Source organism: Enoplosus armatus, chromosome 16, assembly GCF_043641665.1.
Source record: "Enoplosus armatus isolate fEnoArm2 chromosome 16, fEnoArm2.hap1, whole genome shotgun sequence".
Classification (NCBI taxonomy): Eukaryota; Metazoa; Chordata; class Actinopteri; order Centrarchiformes; family Enoplosidae; genus Enoplosus; species Enoplosus armatus.
In genome coordinates, this window is record NC_092195.1 from 47,981 (window position 1) to 70,718 (window position 22,738).

The 22,738-nt window shown below is 42.2% G+C and overlaps 1 protein-coding gene across 1 annotated transcript; it reads right to left on the minus strand.

Annotated features, from left to right (window-relative positions):
* Positions 1 to 6,701: 6,701 nt before the first annotated feature.
* LOC139299196 (interleukin-17 receptor D-like) lies at positions 6,702 to 21,727 on the minus strand. The gene is made up of 11 exons (XM_070922098.1): positions 21,487 to 21,727; positions 15,070 to 15,228; positions 14,430 to 14,548; positions 11,921 to 12,044; positions 11,603 to 11,641; positions 10,722 to 10,867; positions 10,531 to 10,605; positions 9,972 to 10,038; positions 9,398 to 9,544; positions 9,036 to 9,208; positions 6,702 to 7,583 (listed from the first exon to the last, which is right to left on the minus strand). Exons 1-11 carry the CDS (start codon positions 21,725 to 21,727, stop codon positions 7,038 to 7,040), a joined length of 1,836 nt encoding a protein of 611 aa, XP_070778199.1. The 3' UTR covers positions 6,702 to 7,037.
* Positions 21,728 to 22,738: the final 1,011 nt, after the last annotated feature.

The window sequence follows — 22,738 nt, forward strand, 5'->3', positions numbered from 1 at the left end:
GTATGTTGTTGCGTCGTGATCGTGCCTCGAGGTCTTCACTCCGTCCCCTCAGCTTCAGTACCTCCTTCTCCATTTCTTTCAGTTTTGTCTCAATGTTGGTTATGCTGTCAGACTGACCATTCAATATTTCATCCACCTCTTTTTTCCGTTCGTCCATCCTATTAGCCAAACTGCTAGTATGATCGCTAATCAGCCTCACCTCCCCACGTAGCAACTCAAACTGAGCTTTAGCATTCTCTTCCACGCTCCTAGCCCATTTTTCCATCTCGGCCTTCGTCTCTTTCCTTCCTTTCTCTACTTCTTCTTTGCACCTCACGATCTCGGTCTTTGTCTCCTCCCTGTATTTCGTATTCTCAACGTTGCCGTTTTTAATCTCGGACATCATATCCTTAGCCCACTGAGGCATGTCGTCGGCACGTGTTAGGCTAATATCACCCTTGCTAGCCGAGGAGGTCAAGTTGCTAACCACCGGCGGCTTTTCTCCGCCCGTTCGAGTCGATCTGGAGGTCATTTTCGGTCGTAAACTGCACTGAGAACGCACTCGTTCACTCCCAAAACAGAATCTTATTCGTCCAGCCCCCCCAAAATGATACAAATATGGCGATATTAATATTTTTGACTACTTTTACACGGAGCCTCCGCACACACGTCTTCACACGGCAAAGCACATCCGGAAGTCTTCCTGTAATAACATTATAAAGAGTCGGTCTAGACCTGCTCTATTTGTAAAGTGTCATGAGATGACTTTTGTTGTGATTTGGCGCTATATAAATAAAATTGAATTGAATTGAATTGAAAAGAAATATTTCATTAAGAATATCTGTCCTAAATGATGATCTGCCAGATCTCATGCTTGTTAGTGCTGCAAAGCTGTCAGATGCAATAACAGTGTTATTTATTTCCTTCTCTTCTATCCACTGCAAGGCCAATAATATTGCCAATAGCTCTGAGGTATATACTGACAAGTGGTCTGACACTCTTTTCCTAATATATGATTCAGTCACTCGGATATAAGCTGCTGCACCTGCACACCCTGTAACAGGATCTTTGGAGCCATCTGTGAATATGAACACAGAGTCTGAAAAATGCTGATCAAACTTTGCGGCATACTGAAAGTTGCTTTGACTTGTCCTTCAATTGCTGCTGTATATTGAGGTCTATACTTGGCAAGGAGAACAACCAGGGAAGAATGGAAGAAATTGAAACTGTGGGGCTGTACTGTAATTGATGGCCTTTGCATCACCAATCCACCCAAAACTTTTGTCTCATTATGTTCCCAGCATTCTGTTAAAACACTTTTGGCAGGATGTGTCATGTCTCGTCATTTACGTTAAGTTACCGTTTTTGTCTCGTTTAGTCATGTTGTCTTGTCATTTCCTGTTTTATTTTGTAGTATTGTGTGCCCTCTCGTTTCAGAACATTTTACTTCCTGCCCTCGTGTTTCCCGCCTTTGTGATTGTCAGTCCCCCTGATTGTTTCCACCTGTGTTCACTCACCTCATGTTTAAATAGTCTGCGTCTCCCTTTGTCTTGTGGCAGTTTGTCTTGTCCTCAGTGCCATGATAACCAGCGGTAATTCCATGTCAAGATTTCCTGTTAGTCCCTGTGTGAGTTGTTTCAGTGTTCTTGTTAATTTGTTCACTTTACTGTCTTGTTTTTCCTAGTTTTGTTCCTCCACTTTTTGGGAGTGATTTTCTGTTGTTAACTTTGTAGATATCTCTTGCTTTGTCAAGCTTCATATTTTGTTATAAATAAATACTCTTTATTATATATTTGTACTTTGTTTGAGTCGTGTGTGTGGGTTCATTTTTTGCCTTGCTCAGTCGTGACAAGATGCATATCAGAATCAGAAACTGTTTATTACTAAGTAACATACATTACAAGGAATTTGCCGTGGTCTGAAGGTGCTATTGTTTTGACAACAAATATGTAGAATATAAAAGGTAAAATAAAAATAAGATAAGATAAATAACAAACAGTGTAGTGACCAAAATAAAGTGTCCAGTAGGGGGTGGGTGCGTTAATGTAACGCAGGGGGGACAGGGGTGATGTACGTTAATATAACGTATAACTTGTGTTTGTGTTCGGGGGGGGGTCAATGTAAGTTCGTCAGGTTGACTGCAGAGGGGAAGAAACTGTTTTTGTGGTGGGAGGTTTTGGTCTTGATGGACCGCAGCCTCCTGCCAGAGGGGAGGGGGTCGAACAGATGGTGTCCAGGGTGGGAGGGGTCAGCAGCGATCTTCCCTGCTCTCCTCAGGGTCCTGGAGGAGTACAGGTCCTGAAGAGATGATGTTCAGCTCCCTCAGGAGCTTGACGGAGCTTGACGGACTGGTGACTGGAGGTGCAGCTGTTGGTGTACAGGGAGAAGAGTAGAGGAGAAAGAACACAGCCTTGAGGGGAGCCGATGCTGATCGTCCGCGAGTCTGAGACGTGTTTCCCCAGCTTCACGTGCTGCTTCCTGTCAGACAGGAAATCTGTGATCCACCTGCAGGTGGGGTCAGGCACGTTCAGCTGGGAGAGCTTGTCCTGAAGAAGAGCCGGGACGATCGTGTTGAAGGCAGAGCTGAAGTCCACGAACAGGATCCTGGCATAGGATCCTGCGGAGTCCAGGTGCTGGAGGATGAAGTGTAGGGCCAAGTTGACGGCGTCGTCTACAGACCTGTTGGCTCTGTAGGCGAACTGCAGGGGGTCCAGCAGAGGGTCGGTGATGGATTTGAGGTGGGACAAAACCAGGCGTTCAAATGATTTCATGACCACAGAGGTCAGGGCGACGGGTGTGTAGTCATTTAATCCTGTGGGCCCTGGTTTTTTGGGGACGGAGATGATGGTGGAGGCCTTGAAGCAGGCTGGCACGTGGCATGTCTCCAGTGAGGTGTTGAAGAGGCTCTTGGCTTGTAGTTGGTGATCTGTCTGAGCCCCCTCCACACAGAAGCAGAGTCGTTGGAGGAGAACTGGTCTTGTAGTCTCTCTGAGTACAGTCGTTTAGCTTCCCTCACCGCCTTGCTAAACTTGTACTTGGCTTCCTTAAACTCTGCTCTGTTGCCACTCTTAAACGCCTCTTCCTTTTCCAACCTCAGCTGTCGCAGTCTTTCTGTGAACCAGGGTTTGTCGTTGTTATAACTCACCCTGGTCCGAGTTGGTACGCAGCAGTCCTCACAGAAGCTGATATATGAAGTCACAACCTCTGTGTACTCATCCAGACTGTTGGTAGCAGTCCTGAAAACATCCCAGTCAGTACAGTCCAAACACGCCTTCAGGTCCTCTGCAGCTTCACTGGTCCACTTCTTCGAAGTTCTCGCAACAGACTTAGAAAGTTTTAATTTCTGCCTGTATGCAGGAATCAGGTGGACTATGTCATGGTCAGAGTGTCCCAATGCAGCGCGGGTGACGGCGTGAAAAGCGTTAATGACTGTGGTGTAACAGTGATCCAGAGTCCAAATATACAACTGAGCGCCACAGGAAATCATTCCTGCCTGTGGCCATCAAACTGTTCAACTCCTCCCTCAGAGTGTCAGACACTCAGAAGAAACAGACTGGAAATCTGGACCTGCTTCTACATATACTACCTCACTATTACTTATTCTTAAATGTCAGTGCAATACATATATGGTCAAACACAATAGTGCAATACATACAGTGCATCCGGAAAGTATTCACAGCGCTTCACTTTTTCCACATTTTGTTATGTTGCAGCCTTATACCAAAATGGATTAAATTCATTTTTTTCCTCAAAATTCTACACACAACACCCCATAATGACAACGTGAAAAAAGTTTATTTGAGATTTTTGCAAATTTATTAAAAATAAAAAACCTGAGAAATCACATGTACATAAGTATTCACAGCCTTTGCTCAATACTTTGTTGATGCACCTTTGGCAGCAATTACAGCCTCAAGTCTTTTTGAATATGATGCCACAAGCTTGGCACACCTATCTTTGGGCAGTTTCACCCATTCCTCTTTGCAGCACCTCTCAAGCTCCATCAGGTTGGATGGGAAGCGTCGGTGCACAGCCATTTTCAGATCTCTCCAGAGATGTTCAATCGGATTCAAGTCTGGGCTCTGGCTGGGCCACTCAAGGACATTCACAGAGTTGTCCTGAAGCCACTCCTTTGATATCTTGGCTGTGTGCTTAGGGTCGTTGTCCTGCTGAAAGATAAACCGTCGCCCCAGTCTGAGGTCAAGAGCGCTCTGGAGCAGGTTTTCATCCAGGATGTCTCTGTACTTTGCTGCATTCATCTTTCCCTCTATCCTGACTAGTCTCCCAGTTCCTGCCGCTGAAAAACATCCCCACAGCATGATGCTGCCACCACCATGCTTCACTGTAGGGATGGTATTGGCCTGGTGATGAGCGGTGCCTGGTTTCCTCCAAACGTGACGCCTGGCATTCACACCAAAGAGTTCAATCTTTGTCTCATCAGACCAGAGAATTTTGTTTCTCATGGTCTGAGAGTCCTTCAGGTGCCTTTTGGCAAACTCCAGGTGGGCTGCTATGTGCCTTTTACTAAGGAGTGGCTTCCGTCTGGCCACTCTACCATACAGGCCTGATTGGTGGATTGCTGCAGAGATGGTTGTCCTTCTGGAAGGTTCTCCTCTCTCCACAGAGGAACTCTGGAGCTCTGACAGAGTGACCATCAGGTTCTTGGTCACCTCCCTGACTAAGGCCCTTCTCCCCCGATTACTCAGTTTAGATGGCCGGCCAGCTCTAGGAAGAGTCCTGGTGGTTCCGAACTTCTTCCACTTACGGATGATGGAGGCCACTGTGCTCATTGGGACCTTCAAAGCAGCAGAAATTTTTCTGTAACCTTCCCCAGATTTGTGCCTCGAGACAATCCTGTCTCGGAGGTCTACAGACAATTCCTTTGACTTCATGCTTGGTTTGTGCTCTGACATGCACTGTCAACTGTGGGACCTTATATAGACAGGTGTGTGCCTTTCCAAATCATGTCCAATCAACTGAATTTACCACAGGTGGACTCCAATTAAGCTGCAGAAACATCTCAAGGATGATCAGTGGAAACAGGATGCACCTGAGCTCAATTTTGAGCTTCATGGCAAAGGCTGTGAATACTTATGTACATGTGATTTCTTAGTTTTTTATTTTTAATAAATTTGCAAAAATTTCAAAAAAACTTTTTTCACATTGTCATTATGGGGTGTTGTGTGTAGAATTTTGAGGAAAAAAATTAATTTAATCCATTTTGGAATAAGGGTGTAACATAACAAAATGTGGAAAAAGTGAAGCGCCGTGAATACTTTCCGGATGCACTGTACATATGTATATATATATATATATATATATATATATATATATACACATACATACATATACATTGCTATTGTATATATTTTTTACTTTTATTTTTCATATTTGAAAATATTGTAAATGTGTATATTTTTATTTTCTATTTCTCATTTTTATATTTTTTACATACTTTCATTTCTAATTTATGCTGCTTTCTACTCTTGAATGGGAGCACCGGTACTGTACAATTTCCCCCTGGGGATCAATAAAGTATTTCTGATTCTGAATCTGATTCTGATATCCAATGTTATCCACATTCCTTTCAGTCCATTCTCTTTTCTGCTCCACAAGTGGCAAGTCCACATTGGGATGAAAATTACCCCACACAATATTTAGCCCATAATCTAACCCATTTAAACCATATTCGACTGCTACTGTATCAATATTCCAACCAAGTCCTTTACGTTGTTGTGAATATTCCCAACAACCACACAGCACATTTGTTGCAGGTTGTTCCTCATCAGATCCCTTTAACTTAACCCAATATGCTTTAAACAGTCTATGGCTCACAACGATGCCTCCTCCAACCGGGTTGCCAGACCTTGTTGCTCAAGTCACTAAACTGTAATTACAATTTGAATTGTTAATTATATATACACGCGAAAGGTTCATAATTAACAAACCAATCCTTCACTTAAAAACTAAAATGGCATCTAATCAACTGTATTCAGACATGGTTGATTACCAAAATTATTCTAGACAGATAGAGGTTTTTCTGCAGCCTGGCAACCTACAGCATCGACAATACCTCCCATTCAGTCATACACAAATGTCATGAATAAGCCATATATGACATATTTGATGAGCCAAAGAAAACTTGTTTTAATCTTATTTTATTAGATGATTAGATGCATAAAAGAAAATCTAAATTTCACAAAAATACAACACAAAATGCAAGACAACTCACATTTATCCACGTCACCTTACATCAGCATAACATTACAAATGATGGGACCTATTAATCCATTCTTGAATATATGAGATATGCACATGTATACATAAACTATAAGCATGACTGTAAACATACATGTATACAATGTTCAGTATGTACTTCAAGGCAAACATTCTCAAACGATAACTTCAATAACTCGCGTATGAGATTAATTGTTTATTTATGTACAATGCTTGTATTACAAGTTTTTCATTTCATAATAACTTCACATGACACTGCAAGAAAACAAACAGAAAATGTCTTTTGTAAGACTAAGATAGCTTTTTTGACCATTACACACATTACTGGACGTTCTTTTAACAAATCCTTCCTGTACACACACACACACATATACCATGTTAACACATTTTAGAGGTCAAAGTGCACTGCTGCTGCCATTGCAGCACAACTGAGGCAGAGGTGATTAGTTGGTCAATTATTTAAGGGAACCGTTAAGTTTGTGGCCATCATCAGTGTCTATCTTCAGGTAGTCTGACTCACCGGATGTAGGCTGTTGGGATAAGACTGCCATTGGCCAACTATTTCAGTCTGCGTGTTACCGTTTTGCAAGGGCACAGTCACTGCATCCTGGGCTTAGCGCTGTCCAAGACGATTGTGATTGGTTTAAAGAAATACAAACAAGCCAGAGCGTTTTTTTCTCCTGTCCCAGAATGATAATGGGTTGAGCTAGACCTTTCTCCGAAGTGTGGAGATAGGTCTGGCTATGTAAGCCAACTATTCTCCTATACTGGGCTGAGGACCACCATTAAGTTAGGGCGTATTGGATTGCTTTTTTTAGTGTTTAGTTCCCTCCCTCCACAGAGTGATACCTTTTTGCCCTCATTGCCATCCCAGCCTCGTAGATTGCTAACTGCAGAGCTGCTCCGGCTGGTGACTTAGAAAAGCCCTCCTCTGAGATGTAGTTTATCTTCAGGTAACCCCCCGGCCTATGCAGAGCCACTCCATGGAGGTGGGAGAAGAGCAGCGGTAAGTCACTTGTCAGCGTGTAGTGAGATACCAGCCTCAGCTCAGTGGGAATGTCTGTTTCCTCAGAGTACTCAAAAATGGCCGCCATGTATTTGGACATGTCCTGGCCCCTGGCTTTGGCTCGTCCCACCTCCTCTCCGACAAGTCTGATGGCTACATCAGAGCTGAAGGCGTTGGACCCAAAGTCCAGCCCTCTGTCTGCCTCATCTTTGTTGTCACCCTCTGGCTCTGGCTTAGGTCTGCGATTGAAGCCCCAAGAACAGATCACCAAGATAAAGTCGCTCTCCCGGATCTGACGGCAGTGCCAGGCCATACTGCCCTCCTCAGCCACGCTCAGAGAGTCCCACAGGTCCAAGCACACCTGGGAAGAACAAAGGAGAACACTGTCACGACAAAGTGTTCTAATAACACATTTTACACACCCCTATTTCATATTAAAGAAAAGATTGAAACACAGAAATTGTCAATATAATAATTAGCTTTGTAAGATGACAGTTATCCTTTTTTGTATTTCCGTCCTAGCCTTGTGGACAGTGGACCCTTGGGGGCTTACTGGGGTGGGGGGTGGGGTTTCCCATCCAGTCTACATGTGTTTTGTGGACTTGGAGAAGGCTTATGACCGTGTCCCCGGGGGGTCCTGTGAGGGGTACTGTGGGAGTATGGGGTCATCGGGGCCGTTGCTACAAGCCACCTGGTCCTTATATGTATATGTGTATATATATATATATATATACTGTATATATATATATATATAGTGCAAGCTGTATCTGTATATTCTGCACAAAAGTCAAATACGTTTTCGATGGGTGTCCCTTGTCACAGATTCTGTTTGTGATATTCATGGACAGGATCTCAAGGCACAGCCGGGAGAGGAGAGTGTTTGGTTTGGGGACTTCAGAATTGCTTCTCTGCTCTCTGCAGATGATGTGGCTCTGTTGGCTTCATCAGATTGTGACCCACAGCATGCACTGGGGCGGTTTGCAGCCGAGTGCAAAGTGGTCGTGATGAGAGTCAGCATCTCCAAGTCCGAGGACATGGTTCTCTCCTGGAAAAAGGTGGATTGCTCCCTGCCTGAGCAATCTGAGTTACTGCCTCAAGCAGGGAGTTCAAGTATCTCGGGGTCTTGTTCACAAGTGAGAGTAAAATAGAGCGTGAGATCGACCAGCGGATTGATGCGGTGTCAGCACTAATGCAGGTGTTGTATTGAACTGTTGTGGTGAAGAGGGAGCTAAGCCGGAAGGCAAAGCTTTTGATTTACCACTCGATCTACCTTCCAACCCCTAGCTATGGTCATGAGCTTTGGGTAAGGACCGAAAGAATGAGATTGGGTATACAAGCGACCGAAATGAGTTTCCTCATCAAGGTGGCTGGGGTCAGCCTTAGAGATAGGGGGAGGACCTCAAAAGGGATCCGAAGGGAGCTCGGAGTAGAGCCGCTGCTCCTTTGCATCGAAAGGAGCCAGTTGAGGTGGTTCGGGCATCTGATCAGGATGAATCCTGAGCGCCTTCCTTTGGAGGATTTCTGGACATGTCCAACTGGTAGGAGACCCCGGGTTAGACCCAGAACACGTTGGAGGGATTACATATCTCATCTGGCCTGGGAACGCCTCGAGATCTCCCTAGAAAACATTGCTAGGGAGAGGGATGTCTGGACCACCTTGGTTAGCCTGCTGCCACCGCGTGCCCGGCCCCGGATAAGCAGTAGAAAATGAATGGATGGATGTATTCATAATTTGTTTCTGCCTGTCCGATTCCACTGAATCAGCACACCTGTAGGAAAAGGCATTAGAGCCACGACATGTCATGTCCACTACCTGAGTGGCCATGTGTTGTTGTATGAAGGCCCCTAACTGCATGACAGCTTTGACATGAGCGGGCCCATCATAACTGCTGTAGCAAATCAGAAGACGAGGAGGGGTCAGCCTGTTTCTGGGCAATGCCATCACTTCCTCCTGAGTCCCGCTTTCTTGATGCTGCTTGATAACATCTGAATGGATGAAAATAAGAAATCTGGTTGTATTTCACATCATGCCAGTAATGGAAAAGACAGAACAGAGGTACAAGAAAGGTTCTCTGTCAAATGGTGTAAAATGGATTATTATCATGACTTATTTTGATTAGCTTTCATGAAATGCAAGCAGTGATTTTACATGAAGTATTTGGTTTGTCTTCGCACCTGGTTTTATGTCAAGTTTCTTCATCTGCAGCTTGGGCCTCCTCCTGGTGAGAGCAGCCAGTAAGACTACAAGTATGGCTACCACAGCCAGGCCCAGTGGAAGCATCAAAGCCCAGGAGAGAGTGACAGAGAGTTGCAAGGCACCTTCTGAGGAGTGGGGAGTTGTGATTACATGATAATTCAGTGACAGACCTTAAAGAAGTAGTTTGACATTTTGGAAAATGCGTTACTAATTACTGCCGAGAGTTAAAATGAGATGATTGATACCACTGTCATGCCTGTGTGCTAATTATGGAGCTAGAGCTGGGAGTAGATTATTTTAGTTTAGCATAAAGACTGGAAGCATAATAAGAATATTTCCCCAAATTCCAAAGTATTACTTAAAGGGATGAAAGACTGATGGGATTGATCACACATGTATTAAATATACACAGACTGTATTCATGGTCCAACAGACACTTAAATATTATATCACTTATATCTCCACAACAAAATGAAAAGAGAGGTTTGCATAGCACCTACTATGATGCATAGTGATTGTGTGGATCAGCAGCAATAAAACAACCTCCCCCACCTTTTTGAATGTGCATGACTTGAACACTGAATGTTTTCCTCACTGCATCCACTTCGTTAGCTGCAATCTGTGAAACAAGAAATGTTGAGCATGACAGTTCATTCTTGACCTTGTAGATTGACAAAATAAACTTCTTTTGGGGGCCACTTGGGGGCAGCGCAACAAGCTGTAAACAAAACACTGACACATCACCTTATAAAGTTGATATATCGACTGTGTTGGCTAACAGCCTATTTATCCAGAAGACATGGAGCAACATTAGCATTAATTTGGGGTTGTGATGATGAATGCAAGTCCAATATTCACTCTCCTTTTATCTCTGTTTTGCTCTCCACCAGCTCTTGAGGGGAAATATCTGGCTAAATGCTAAATGCCGATGGTTGAAAATTAATGCATAAAATATATAGATAGTCCATATAATACATATTTTTTGAGACTGGTATTTCAATATAATTTATTAAACACAAAGCCCCTGAGATTAGGTTGAAAACAGTTGTAGTTTTATATATTATGCAATCAGTGTTAAGGATAGAATAGTTATAATCCACTTTTATTTTACCTCACAAGTGTAATTGGTTCCTTCTTGAAGGCCATTCAGCTGATAGCTGTGATGAGTTTTGTTGTTGGTGGAATTCTAAGGAAATTAAATACAAGTATTCAGTTCACTTAATTATCAAATAGTTCCGTAATACACATAATAGAAGCAAGGCATTGGCAAAATATAAAGCTGCAGAAGTTGAAACAACTCACAGGTGTTATGTCTGTGTATTTCATTATGCCGTTTGCGTAACACAGTGAGAAGTAGCTTCTGATGCCCAGGTTCGGGGGAGCCAGGTTAAAGGTCACTATGATGGCAGTCCCTTCATGTTGGACCTCAATATATTTGGGATACCAGTCTACAACCAGACCATAAAATATTGACATGATGTCAAGCTGATCATAAGAAGAAACGGTAACGCTTCATTTTACAGGTCCGCAAATTTCATGATAAGTAGGTGATAATTACATGCATACATACATTTCAAGGAAAGTAATACGAAGTTAACTGATATCTAGATAGTTCCTACTAGCTAAACCCTGTTCCGTTGCCATCTCATCTGTCTCCGGTTCTGGTGCCCATTCCGGCGCCACTCCCCCACTGGGTCCCCCCACCCCGGACTTGAAAACCTTCTCCTCCTGCAGGGCCAAAGCTCCTGTGCTAGCTTCCAGACCCTTGTCGGTAGCACAGGGAAGACTTTGTTTTCCTCCTGGGCAGATCGACTTCAGGGCTAACCCCCTTCACTTTTACCCAACAGCTGGGAAGCAAAACGCAGGAATTTCTTGGTTATTGAAGAGCTGCAGCATTTATTCATGGATTGATAGATTTTCAGCAAGTTTAACTTTTGTGAAAAATCGAACCGCAACTGCTTATTAGGAAAGAGCACAATATAATTCTTAAATAATTTTGCAGTAATTTTGGACACATTTAGGGGTAATTTGGGGATAATTTCAAAGAAATTTCAAATACGTAACTTGCTAATTATCACCTACTTTCCATGAAATTTGTGGACCTGTAAATTGAAGCATTACCGAAGAAGGAAAACATTTATTGTTATACCAGACTTTATTTGGGAACTATGAGAAATTCTCACCTTTTTTGCACTGCTCAAGACCGTTCTTCTCTGCACATGCTGCAAAACCAGCGCATATTACTATAAATTCACCATTGTTTTGACAATAGTCTTACTGAAAGATATATGATGAAAAGGGCAAAGTTTAGAGAGCAGAGAGCTTTCTGGGGACAGAGCAGGAGATGTCATTATATGTACAGTAAATAAGCCAAGAGAAGGAGGGATTTAGATTTTGAAGGTTACCCTGAAGCAACCACAAAGTTCACTGAAACTGTGTGTGTGTGTGTGTGTGTGTGCTTTATGAGATAATATCTAGTCTAGAGCTTAAAGTAGTCTTACAGCGTGTGGAAAAGATCTTGCTGTGGTAGAACCTCTCCCACTCCTCAGGCACTGGCAGAGCCATGACGGTAACAGCATACTGGGACCCAAGGGAGAGGCCGGGGAAAGGGTCTGACTTGTACACCTGCAGAATTCAGTGGCAATTATGACTTCAAACACACTGCACACTTATCTGATAAGCTGAGATAAGAGTTTTTGACATATTCTTTATTAGTGGTTAAATAGAACGGCTTTCTCATACAAAGTCTCATATATATTGCTGTTATATATTATATATATTCATCCATCTATTTGCTATACCCACTTATCCTTGAGAGTCACAGGGGGGCTACAGCCAATCCCAGCTGACATATGTTTATCAACACTTTCCCCAAAGAATTGTTGAGTCGAGTTGCCATTTTATGTGATGTGACGTTGTGTGTTTTTGATTGAATTTGAACTTTTTACTTACTTTTTTGTAGGATGATTTGATTTGAGCATATGCAGATTTGGATATGAGACTTGGACTTGGTTATGGTCAGATTTGCCTCCCAGAGTACCAGAATACTAGTACAGAGTGGTCATTGCAGCCTGTAGCTCTGGTACTAACTTGTGGTTCTTTCATGAAACATTTACCATTAAATAGATATCACGTTTTTTAAAACATGATCCCTGTCTTTCATAGGCAACAATATGGTGTTTATGCATTGCAGTTCTTAAAAGTCACTTGTTGGTTTAACGCTACACTTTAACAATTTCACACTTTTCTTTATTGTATGATGACGCCTCAAGGACATGTATGGATGTGTTAATGACCTTTGGTATGGTCCAGAATACTTAAATAATCTGTTGATTTCATGAGTCTGTTCTTAAAGCTGTGTTATTATTGGTTCTGTTAGTTAAATTATAAAGCTTGTATGTAAGGTGAAGCATGCTTTAGTGAAGTAATGCTAGATTAAAGCTGCATTTCATGTGTGATTTGTGCTATTTTCCAATGCTTTATGCGAATACATATTTCATATACATATTCTATAGGTGAGTTCAAATGCTCACCTATAGGACTCCATTAGAGATTGTCATTAAGTTGAGTTAAAAGGGTTAAAAAGTGGTATTTGAGTATAAATGATAGTAATGCTAATTCATTTTCAATCTAAAGCATATAATCCAAGGAAAATTGTAAAGCTATTGTGACATATTCCATCAGGATGTTAAAGTAAATGGACTCAAATGGTCTCACATATATAGTGCTTTTCAACCTTCATGGTTCCCACAGTTTTGGAGCTACAGCACTGTGTGTCATCTATAAAGGTTTTGTGAAGAGTTAGACCATCATTCAGCCAGGGATGCTATAGGACATAGTTTTTACATGTAAAACAATTAACACAATATACGTTATATTAACGTACATCACCCCTGTCCCCACTGCGTTACATTAACGCACCCACCCCCTACTGGACACTTTATCTGGACACTTTACTTTATTCTGGTCACTGCACTGTTGTTATTTATCTTATCTTATTTTTTATTTTTATTTTTATTCTTATTCTTATTTTAGCTTTTATATTCTACTTATTTGTTATCAAAACAATAGCACCTTCAGACCACAGCAAATTCCTTGTAATGTATGTTACTTGGCAATAAACAGTTTCTGATTCTGATTCTGATTCTGATTACAGAAACCGAAATGAAGCAGGTGGATAGCAACTTGTTGCCTAGTAATGGGCAAATTGCACTAATCTGTTTCTAATATGTCAGACATAAAATGCATCGTCGTGGGACATAGTGACGCAAATATCTCTTCTTTGAAACTGGCAGATTACATATAAAATTAGACAGATGAGTTGTGTACACAGGGTTGAGCAAAAATGATTTGTTTCAAAAACAAAATCAGCCCCATACAACCTATAGTTATCAAAATAAGGGTTATTAGAAACCTCACCGTTTTCATCGTTTACCAAGTCAAACACAGTAATGTGTGTTCCTTTCATTGGATTAAGTGTTAATGTGGTTTAAATGTATGCATGTGGAGTTCCCACCGTTGTGAGCATGTCCAATGGTGTATGGTGTCATAGTCCTTCAGGACATTCTCATAACAAAAGGCTAAATAACAGACTTCCTGTGACGTTGCCTCTCGTGTGATAATTACAGCTTTTGAATGATCTTGATGAGCTTGATAAAATCATAAGGGCATATTTTCAGTTTTTCTGAAGGATGATGTCACTGTTATCCCACCCAAAATATAACATAATTTCATAAACACCAGGTCATAATGTGAGAGTATGTCCAGAAGCTAAAAGATACTGGCTGCTGGTGTGTCTTCCCAGGGGAAAGTCTTTGGTCTTTGGGGTGGGAAAGATTTAAGATCCACTCCCTGATGAAATAATCTGTAATCAAAATGTAAATGTATTTATATTCAAAGTATTGCTTAGTTGTTTGTTGTTGAGAACTGCTTTTAACAAGAATTTGCGTTAAAAGTGGCATTCTAGGCAGAAAAAGAAGCACAGACCAAAGCGAGCGGGGCCCTTCCTACCCTTTGAGCATGTGAAGCCGGGATGGAGAGGTTACGGTGGAAGAGAAAGAGCTGACAGGCAACACCAGACCCTCCCAAAGCCTGGAGGGACACCTGAAAGCCTCGCAGGAAGGCGATGCCTGCAGCAAACACAAAAGGACAGCGTGAAGTCAGTGTCACGGACTCGGCAAGCTATCATCTAAGTTGCATACAAACTCCAAAGTCAAATGCATGTGTGTGCTGCTTGTGTTACACCAGTTCAGTGCATGCTCAATTAAACTTTTAACAAGAAAGTCTGTTATACTGTCACCTGTCAAAGCCTGGAATAATTCAACGAGCTGTCTCTCATACCTGTACTTAGAAGCATTCTCATAATGCAAGGCATAATTTTCGCCTTTCAAAAATAATTCACTGTATGTCACCTGAAGTAAATCTTCTTTATGTCAAACCCTGATATGACAAATTATTTGGGGGACGTAACTCCTGCCTGACATGGTATTTTAATTTCAAAACTGGCTACAGTCTTAAAAACTGACCAAACAACTGTATGACTTTCGCCCCAATTTAAAGACATGCTATGTATCCTTATCACAACCGCATACAGAAATTGGCTTTAGAATATAGGATGAGAGTATTTCGTTGTCAATCTGTATCAACATACCATAGTAACAGGGCTTCCAGGAGACAACCATTGTGTCATATTTGGGGTTTGGCTCATGTACAAACTCAATCTTCACATCATTTGGTGCTTGGACATAGTGCTGACAGATTTTAGGGTCTCCTTCTCCTAGCAACTCAAAACATGGCCATGGAATACAACCTGAGGAGAAATAACAATGACACATAGAATATCAAAGTGTTTTGCTGCAAAAGACATTCTCAGTACATGATGATTTCTTGACAGTGCACAAGTCAGCAATCAATACATTTCTGGATATCTAATATGAAAGGAAACAGGATGTTTTAGCAAGACCGGGCTACAGTCATGCTAACGGCTATGAGGTTGTACTTGTTAGCATGCATGGATAAGCGTAAATACAGTAAGATTGTTATTCACGTCGGCGGTAATGACTCCCGGTTACGCCAATCGGAGGTCACTAAAATTAACGTGGAGTCGGTGTGTTCGTTTGCAAAAACTATGTCGGACTCCGTAGTTTTCTCTGGGCCCCTTCCCAATTTGACCAGTGATGACATGTTTAGCCGCATGTCATCATTCAACCGCTGGCTGTCGAGGTGGTGTCCAGCAAACGATGTGGGCTTCGTAGATAATTGGCGGACTTTCTGGAGGAGACCTGGTCTGATGAGGAGAGACGGCATTCATCCCACTTTGGATGGAGCGGCTCTCATATCTAGAAATCTGACCGACTTTATTAGTGAACCAAAACCGTGACAACCCAGAGTCCAGACCAGGATGCAGAGTCGCAGTCCTACACGCTTCTCTGCGCTTCCATTAGAGCAGTTACCCACCCAAAACCCCATAATGACTGTGTCTCCCCCCCGACCACTTAAATTAATTCAATCAAAATTAAACAGGAGAGCAGTCATTAATAAAAACCTAATAAAAATTAAGACCACCACTGCTATAGGACAAAACAATAGGAAAATTAAGTGTGGACTGTTAAATATCAGATCTCTGTCATCTAAAGCTGTATTAGTAAACAAGCTAATATCAGATAATCATTTTGATCTACTGTGCTATTATTACAGCTATTATTACAGCTGTAACTACTATCATCAGTCATATTTCCATTATTATTATAATTATAGCTGCTATTTCTACTGCTAGTCCGTCTGTCGGTCTGTCTATCTGTGTCTTTATGTCTATCTCTCTCTCTGTCTCTTTCTGTCTGTCTGTCTGTCTCTCCCCCTCTCTCTTTCTCCCTCCCTCTCTATGTCTCTCTCTCTCTCCCTCTCTCTCTCTTTCTCAAACCCAACCGGTCAAAGCAGATGACCGCCCACCTAGAGTCTGGTTCTGCTTGAGGTTTCTGCCTCTTAAAAGGAAGTTTTTCCTTGCCATTGTCGCCAAAGTGCTTGCTCATGGTGGGAACTGTTGGGTCTCTGTAATAACATTATATTATTATTATTATCAAAGTGTTTTTATTGAATTTTCTGTTCAAACAACAAACATCCCATTCAAAAAAAATAAATAAATAAAATAAAAAAAATAAAATAAAATAAAATAAAAAAAAGACAGCAGGACTCAAAACATACATCTCAAATACAGGTCTAAACCACAGACAAAACAGTAACAAGACATACCATACTAATATCAGACATCAGACATACCCATCACCCATGTGGGAAGGGAAGGGAAGGAGGGGGGGGGGGTCAAAAGCTGCCATCTATGTTGGGGCTAATTAGAACTCATGTTCAAAGTAGGAAATAAAAGGCTGCCAGACCGTAGAGTACTTCTTAGTGTTGCCCTGCAAGGTGAATCTAATATGTTCTAATTTAAGGTGTGCCATCACCTCTTCTACCCATCGTTTATGGGATGGCGGTGTCGCCTTTATCCAGTTAAGTAGGATCAATCTCCTAGCCAGCAATGAAGAGAATGCTATTGTTTTCCTTTGAGAGATTGTTAGTGGCGCTTCCCTTGGTGTCACACCAAAGATGGCTGTCAGAGGGCCGGGCTCTATATCTTTGTTATAGATTGACGAGAAAGTTCTAAAAATTCTGGCCCAGAACTCTTTCAGCTTGGGACAGGACCAGAACATATGACCTATATTGGCTGGCACCTGTTTACATCTAGGGCAAGTCGGATCAGCCCCCTGATACATTCTTGCCAGTTTGTCCCTTGAGAAATGAAGTCTGTGTAAGACCTTAAACTGTATCAATCCATGTCTAACACATACAGAAGAAGAGTGTATTAGTTCCACTGCCCGTCTCCAGTCAACATCTGATATGTCCAATTCTAACTCTTCCTCCCACTTCCTTTGTAAGATATCAAGGGATGGGGAAGCCACCTTCTGGATGCTCACATAGAGCGTGGAAACCGTCCCTTTAAGAGTTGGATTCATGTCTAGCAGCCCATCTATCCATCCACTCCGCGGCAACTCAAGGGATGAGGCGAATGTCTTTTTCACAAAATCTCGAACCTGAAAATATCTTAAGTAATTCGTCTTTGAGGGGATTCCATATTCCTTCTCCAACTGAGCAGCAGACATGAAAACACCACCTTTAAAAAGATTTTTGACGCATTCCACCCCAGCTCTATACCATTCCCTAAATGCTGTTCCCCCAAGGGCCGGGGAGAATAAGTGATTGCCATAGACGGGAGCAGACAGGAGGGCGTTTCTATTTTTAAAATGTGTTCTGAATTGGACCCAGATTTTGATAGAGTCACATACAACAGGGTTGTTTGTGTAAAGGTGTTTGCTTAAGGGCAGAGGAGCGCAGACCAGGGAGCATAGGGACACCGGGCTAGATGCATATCTTTCCATATGTACCCACACTGGAGTTTCATCGTCATCCAACTTTGAGACCCAAAACAACACCTTATGTATATTAGCAGCCCAATAATAGTGCATATAATTTGGTAGGGCCAGGCCTCCCTCTTCCCTCTGTCTCTCAAGGAACTCCCTTCTTATCCGGGGGACTTTTTTTTCCCAGATAAAGGTGGATGTACATTTATTCAGTTCTTTAAAAAATGACTTCGGTATGAAAATTGGTACCGTCTGGAATAAATAGAGGAACCGTGGCATTATGTTCATTTTAACAGAATTTATCTTCCCTGCTAATGATAGGGGGAGGGATGACCACCTTTCCATATCTAATTTTGCCGTATCCAATGTTACTTTAAAATTATGATTAAATAAATCTTTATACCTCCTTGTTACATTGATACCTAAATAGGTAAACTTATCCTTATTTGTTGTAAAGGGATAGGCCTGGAATGAAAGTTTCCTCGCCTGTTTATTAATTGGGAAAAGGACACTTTTTCCCAGGTTAATTTTATAACCCGACACCCTCCCATAGTCTTCGATAATACCAAGAGCTACCGGGATGTTCGTGACAGGATTCGACAGGAAGAGGAGGAGGTCATCAGCGTATAAAGACAACTTATGAATTTGCGTGCCCCTGTGTATTCCCCCGAGCTCAGCAGCATGCCTCAGCATTATTGCGAGGGGCTCAATTGCCACATCAAAGAGCATGGGCGACAAGGGGCAACCCTGCCTTGTCCCCCGAAACAGAGGAAAAGGTTCAGATATTATATTGTTTGTTCTTACCATAGCCTGGGGGTTCGCATAAATTATCTCAATCCACGAGCGAAATTTAGGACCGAATCCGAATCTCTCGAGGGCCGTGAACAGATAGAAATACTCTATTCTATCAAAGGCTTTGTGGGCATCCAGGGAGATCACAATCTCAGGCTCAATGTTATCTTCAGCAGTGTATATCACATTAAACAAGCGACGGAGATTACTGGAAAGTTGTCTACCAGCAACAAACCCTGTCTGGTCAGGATGAATTATTTTACTTATAACAAGCTCAATCCTAGCCGCCAATATTTTGGCCAATATCTTATAATCACAGCCAAGTAGACTCACTGGGCGGTATGATTCACATTTAAGTGGGTCTTTATTTTTCTTAAGGAGTACAGAGATCAAAGCCTGTGACATTGTTTGAGGCAAAGCTTTTTTATCAAGGACCTCCCTATATACTCCACAAAGCAGGGGTATCAGTTTAGAAGCGAATGTTTTATAAAACTCACTTGGGAACCCATCAGGGCCCGGCGCTTTGCCTGTCTTCATATTCCGAATCGCATTCTCTATCTCCCTAGCCGTCATGGGTCCCTCTAATCTATCCCTATCTGCGTCATCTAGGGATGGTATTTCCAGATTTTCAAAAAAAATTTTCACTCGTTCCTTGTCATCTGTTTCTGAAGTATACAGATCCTTATAAAAAGATTTAAATTGGTCGTTAATACCCTTCTGATCTATAATTTTGTTTCCCAGGTTATCTCCTATCTGTACTATCCTGCCAGCAGCTGCTGATTGCTTCAACTGGTAGCTCAGGAGCTTACCCGCACGCTCACCATGCTCATAGAGATCCTGTCTTGACCTAAGATATAGATCCTCCTCACATTGACTTATCAAGACATCATATTCAGTTTGGAGCAAAATCCGCTTTCTATGTAGCTCCTCAGAGGGAGTCATAGAATTTGCCAGGTCAACTTCTTTTATTGCTTTTATTAATTCCGTGGTACGTTTCATCTTTCTCTTCCTTTCACCAGCACTGTATGAAATTATTTGTCCTCGTAAATAAGCTTTTAAGGATTCCCACAGAGTGCCATTACTTATATCAGGGGTATCATTAAGTTCTAAGAAAAAGACTATTTGCGAGTTTATGAATTTTGTAAAATCATCATCTGCCAATAGCCTGCTATTAAGGCGCCACATTCTCTGAGGTGGCGTATTCTCAGGAAAGTGAAGTTTCAACATGACCGGGCTGTGATCAGATATTACTATACCAGTGTATTCTACATCTGTTACTATAGAAGTCAGTTTATTATCTAATAAGAAATAGTCAATTCTAGTATATGTTTGATGTGGTGGGGAGTAAAAGGAGTACTGTCTGGAGGTTGGGTTTATGAATCTCCATGGATCAAACACACCATATGCTTTACAAAAAGAGTTAATGCATTGTGCTGATTTACTTAATACATTGGATGTTGGGCTAGAGCGGTCCAAGGTTGAGTCTAGGACACAGTTTAGGTCTCCCCCTAGAATCAGATTATGAGCGTCCAAATTAGGCAGTAATGAGAATAAGTCCTTAAAAAATTGAACATTATCCCAATTGGGTGCGTATATGTTTGCCAACACCACTGGCATATTGAATAATTTTCCAACCACAATAACATATCGACCATGTTTATCTTTTATAGTAGTTGTTTCTACGAATTGTACATTCCTGTGTATAAGGATGGCCACTCCTCGACTCTTACTATTGAAATTTGAGTGATAAATCTGATTGAATCCCCCCCTACAAAGCTTGAGGTGGTCCTTGTTCAACAAATGCGTCTCCTGTAAGTAAACTATCTCCGCTCCCTGGTCTCTCAAATGCGAAAATATCTTACTCCGTTTAGCCGGCTTATTGATCGCCCTTACGTTCCAGCTCATCAATTTTGTGTCCATTCTGCTCGCATCCATGTTTGGTGCCATGTCAGGAGTCCGCAGCCCGGAATCACCATTGCACCCCTATGATACCCACTTTCCGGATCACACCTTGAAGATTTGGCAGCAAAAACAAAAAGGTTAAAAGGAGAGGGTCTGGGGAGGGAGGGGGGGGTGTCACACACACAGACACAGCTAACACATAACACATTACATATATGAACGCTAACACAGTGCTCTTTAACGAGCTCTCTCGTGGCCAACCGGTCCATCATCCTCCTACACACCAAGCCTACCGTGTGCGGCTCCGTGTATATCACCCCCTAACCTTAAAAGTATAACATCACCCCTTTGACTTAATCACCTCATGGGAAAAACAAACAGAGGGAGCTCTCAAGAGCAAGATCCTAAATAATGTAAAATATTAAAAATAGAAATAAAAGGCAATACCATAGGCAGTAGGCAACAATAGCCAAGGGGGAAAAATCAATTCTTAAACCTTGAATAAGACAAAACAATAATATGACAGGGCAACCGTAGCTCCTAGGATGGGATGAGAATTATATATCTATATACAAAGAAAAAAAAAAATATATATATATACATACACCCAGCAATATATGTGAGTGCATGTGCATATCCCCACTTAAATACACACTGAAACAAATATTTCTTTGTCAATATTGTCAAATCTAGTCAACAAAATCCTGCTTGCAGTAGTCATCCCATTTCAACAGTGTAAGCATGTGTACATTTCTACTTAGCCAAGCTGAAACCAGTCTATATGCTTCACCCAGGGTTCAGTTTCTTCTTGATGTAATCCACGGCGTCTTTTGGGCTCTCGAAGATTTTCGTTTGCCCTCCTTCTGGCGTAATCACCAGGGTTGCCGGGTAACGCAGCCCATATCTGATCCCCGTGCAGGCCCGCAGGAGGCTTCTTGCTTCTTTGAAGGCTGCTCTCTTACTGTTTACCTCCTGGGTGTAGTCCGGGAAGATGTGAATCTGTCCGCTCCGACCCTCCGGTGTTCTCTCCATTTCTCTCGCCTTCTTCATTATCTCCTCTTTCTCTGTAAAGTAGTGACATCTCACGACGAACGCTCTCGGCGGAACTCCGTTCCCGTCTCGTCTCGCGCCGAGTGTCCGGTGTGCTCGATCAAGCGTCGGTGTTACTGCTAGTCCCAACTTGTCTTTCAGCAAGCCCGCCATAAAGTCTGACGGCTTTTTGCCCGTCTCGGCCCCTTCTCTTACCCCCACGACACGTATGTTGTTGCGTCGTGATCGTGCCTCGAGGTCTTCACTCCGTCCCCTCAGCTTCAGTACCTCCTTCTCCATTTCTTTCAGTTTTGTCTCAATGTTGGTTATGCTGTCAGACTGACCATTCAATATTTCATCCACCTCTTTTTTCCGTTCGTCCATCCTATTAGCCAAACTGCTAGTATGATCGCTAATCAGCCTCACCTCCCCACGTAGCAACTCAAACTGAGCTTTAGCATTCTCTTCCACGCTCCTAGCCCATTTTTCCATCTCGGCCTTCGTCTCTTTCCTTCCTTTCTCTACTTCTTCTTTGCACCTCACGATCTCGGTCTTTGTCTCCTCCCTGTATTTCGTATTCTCAACGTTGCCGTTTTTAATCTCGGACATCATATCCTTAGCCCACTGAGGCATGTCGTCGGCACGTGTTAGGCTAATATCACCCTTGCTAGCCGAGGAGGTCAAGTTGCTAACCACCGGCGGCTTTTCTCCGCCCGTTCGAGTCGATCTGGAGGTCATTTTCGGTCGTAAACTGCACTGAGAACGCACTCGTTCACTCCCAAAACAGAATCTTATTCGTCCAGCCCCCCCAAAATGATACAAATATGGCGATATTAATATTTTTGACTACTTTTACACGGAGCCTCCGCACACACGTCTTCACACGGCAAAGCACATCCGGAAGTCTTCCTGTAATAACATTATAAAGAGTCGGTCTAGACCTGCTCTATTTGTAAAGTGTCATGAGATGACTTTTGTTGTGATTTGGCGCTATATAAATAAAATTGAATTGAATTGAATTGAAAAGAAATATTTCATTAAGAATATCTGTCCTAAATGATGATCTGCCAGATCTCATGCTTGTTAGTGCTGCAAAGCTGTCAGATGCAATAACAGTGTTATTTATTTCCTTCTCTTCTATCCACTGCAAGGCCAATAATATTGCCAATAGCTCTGAGGTATACT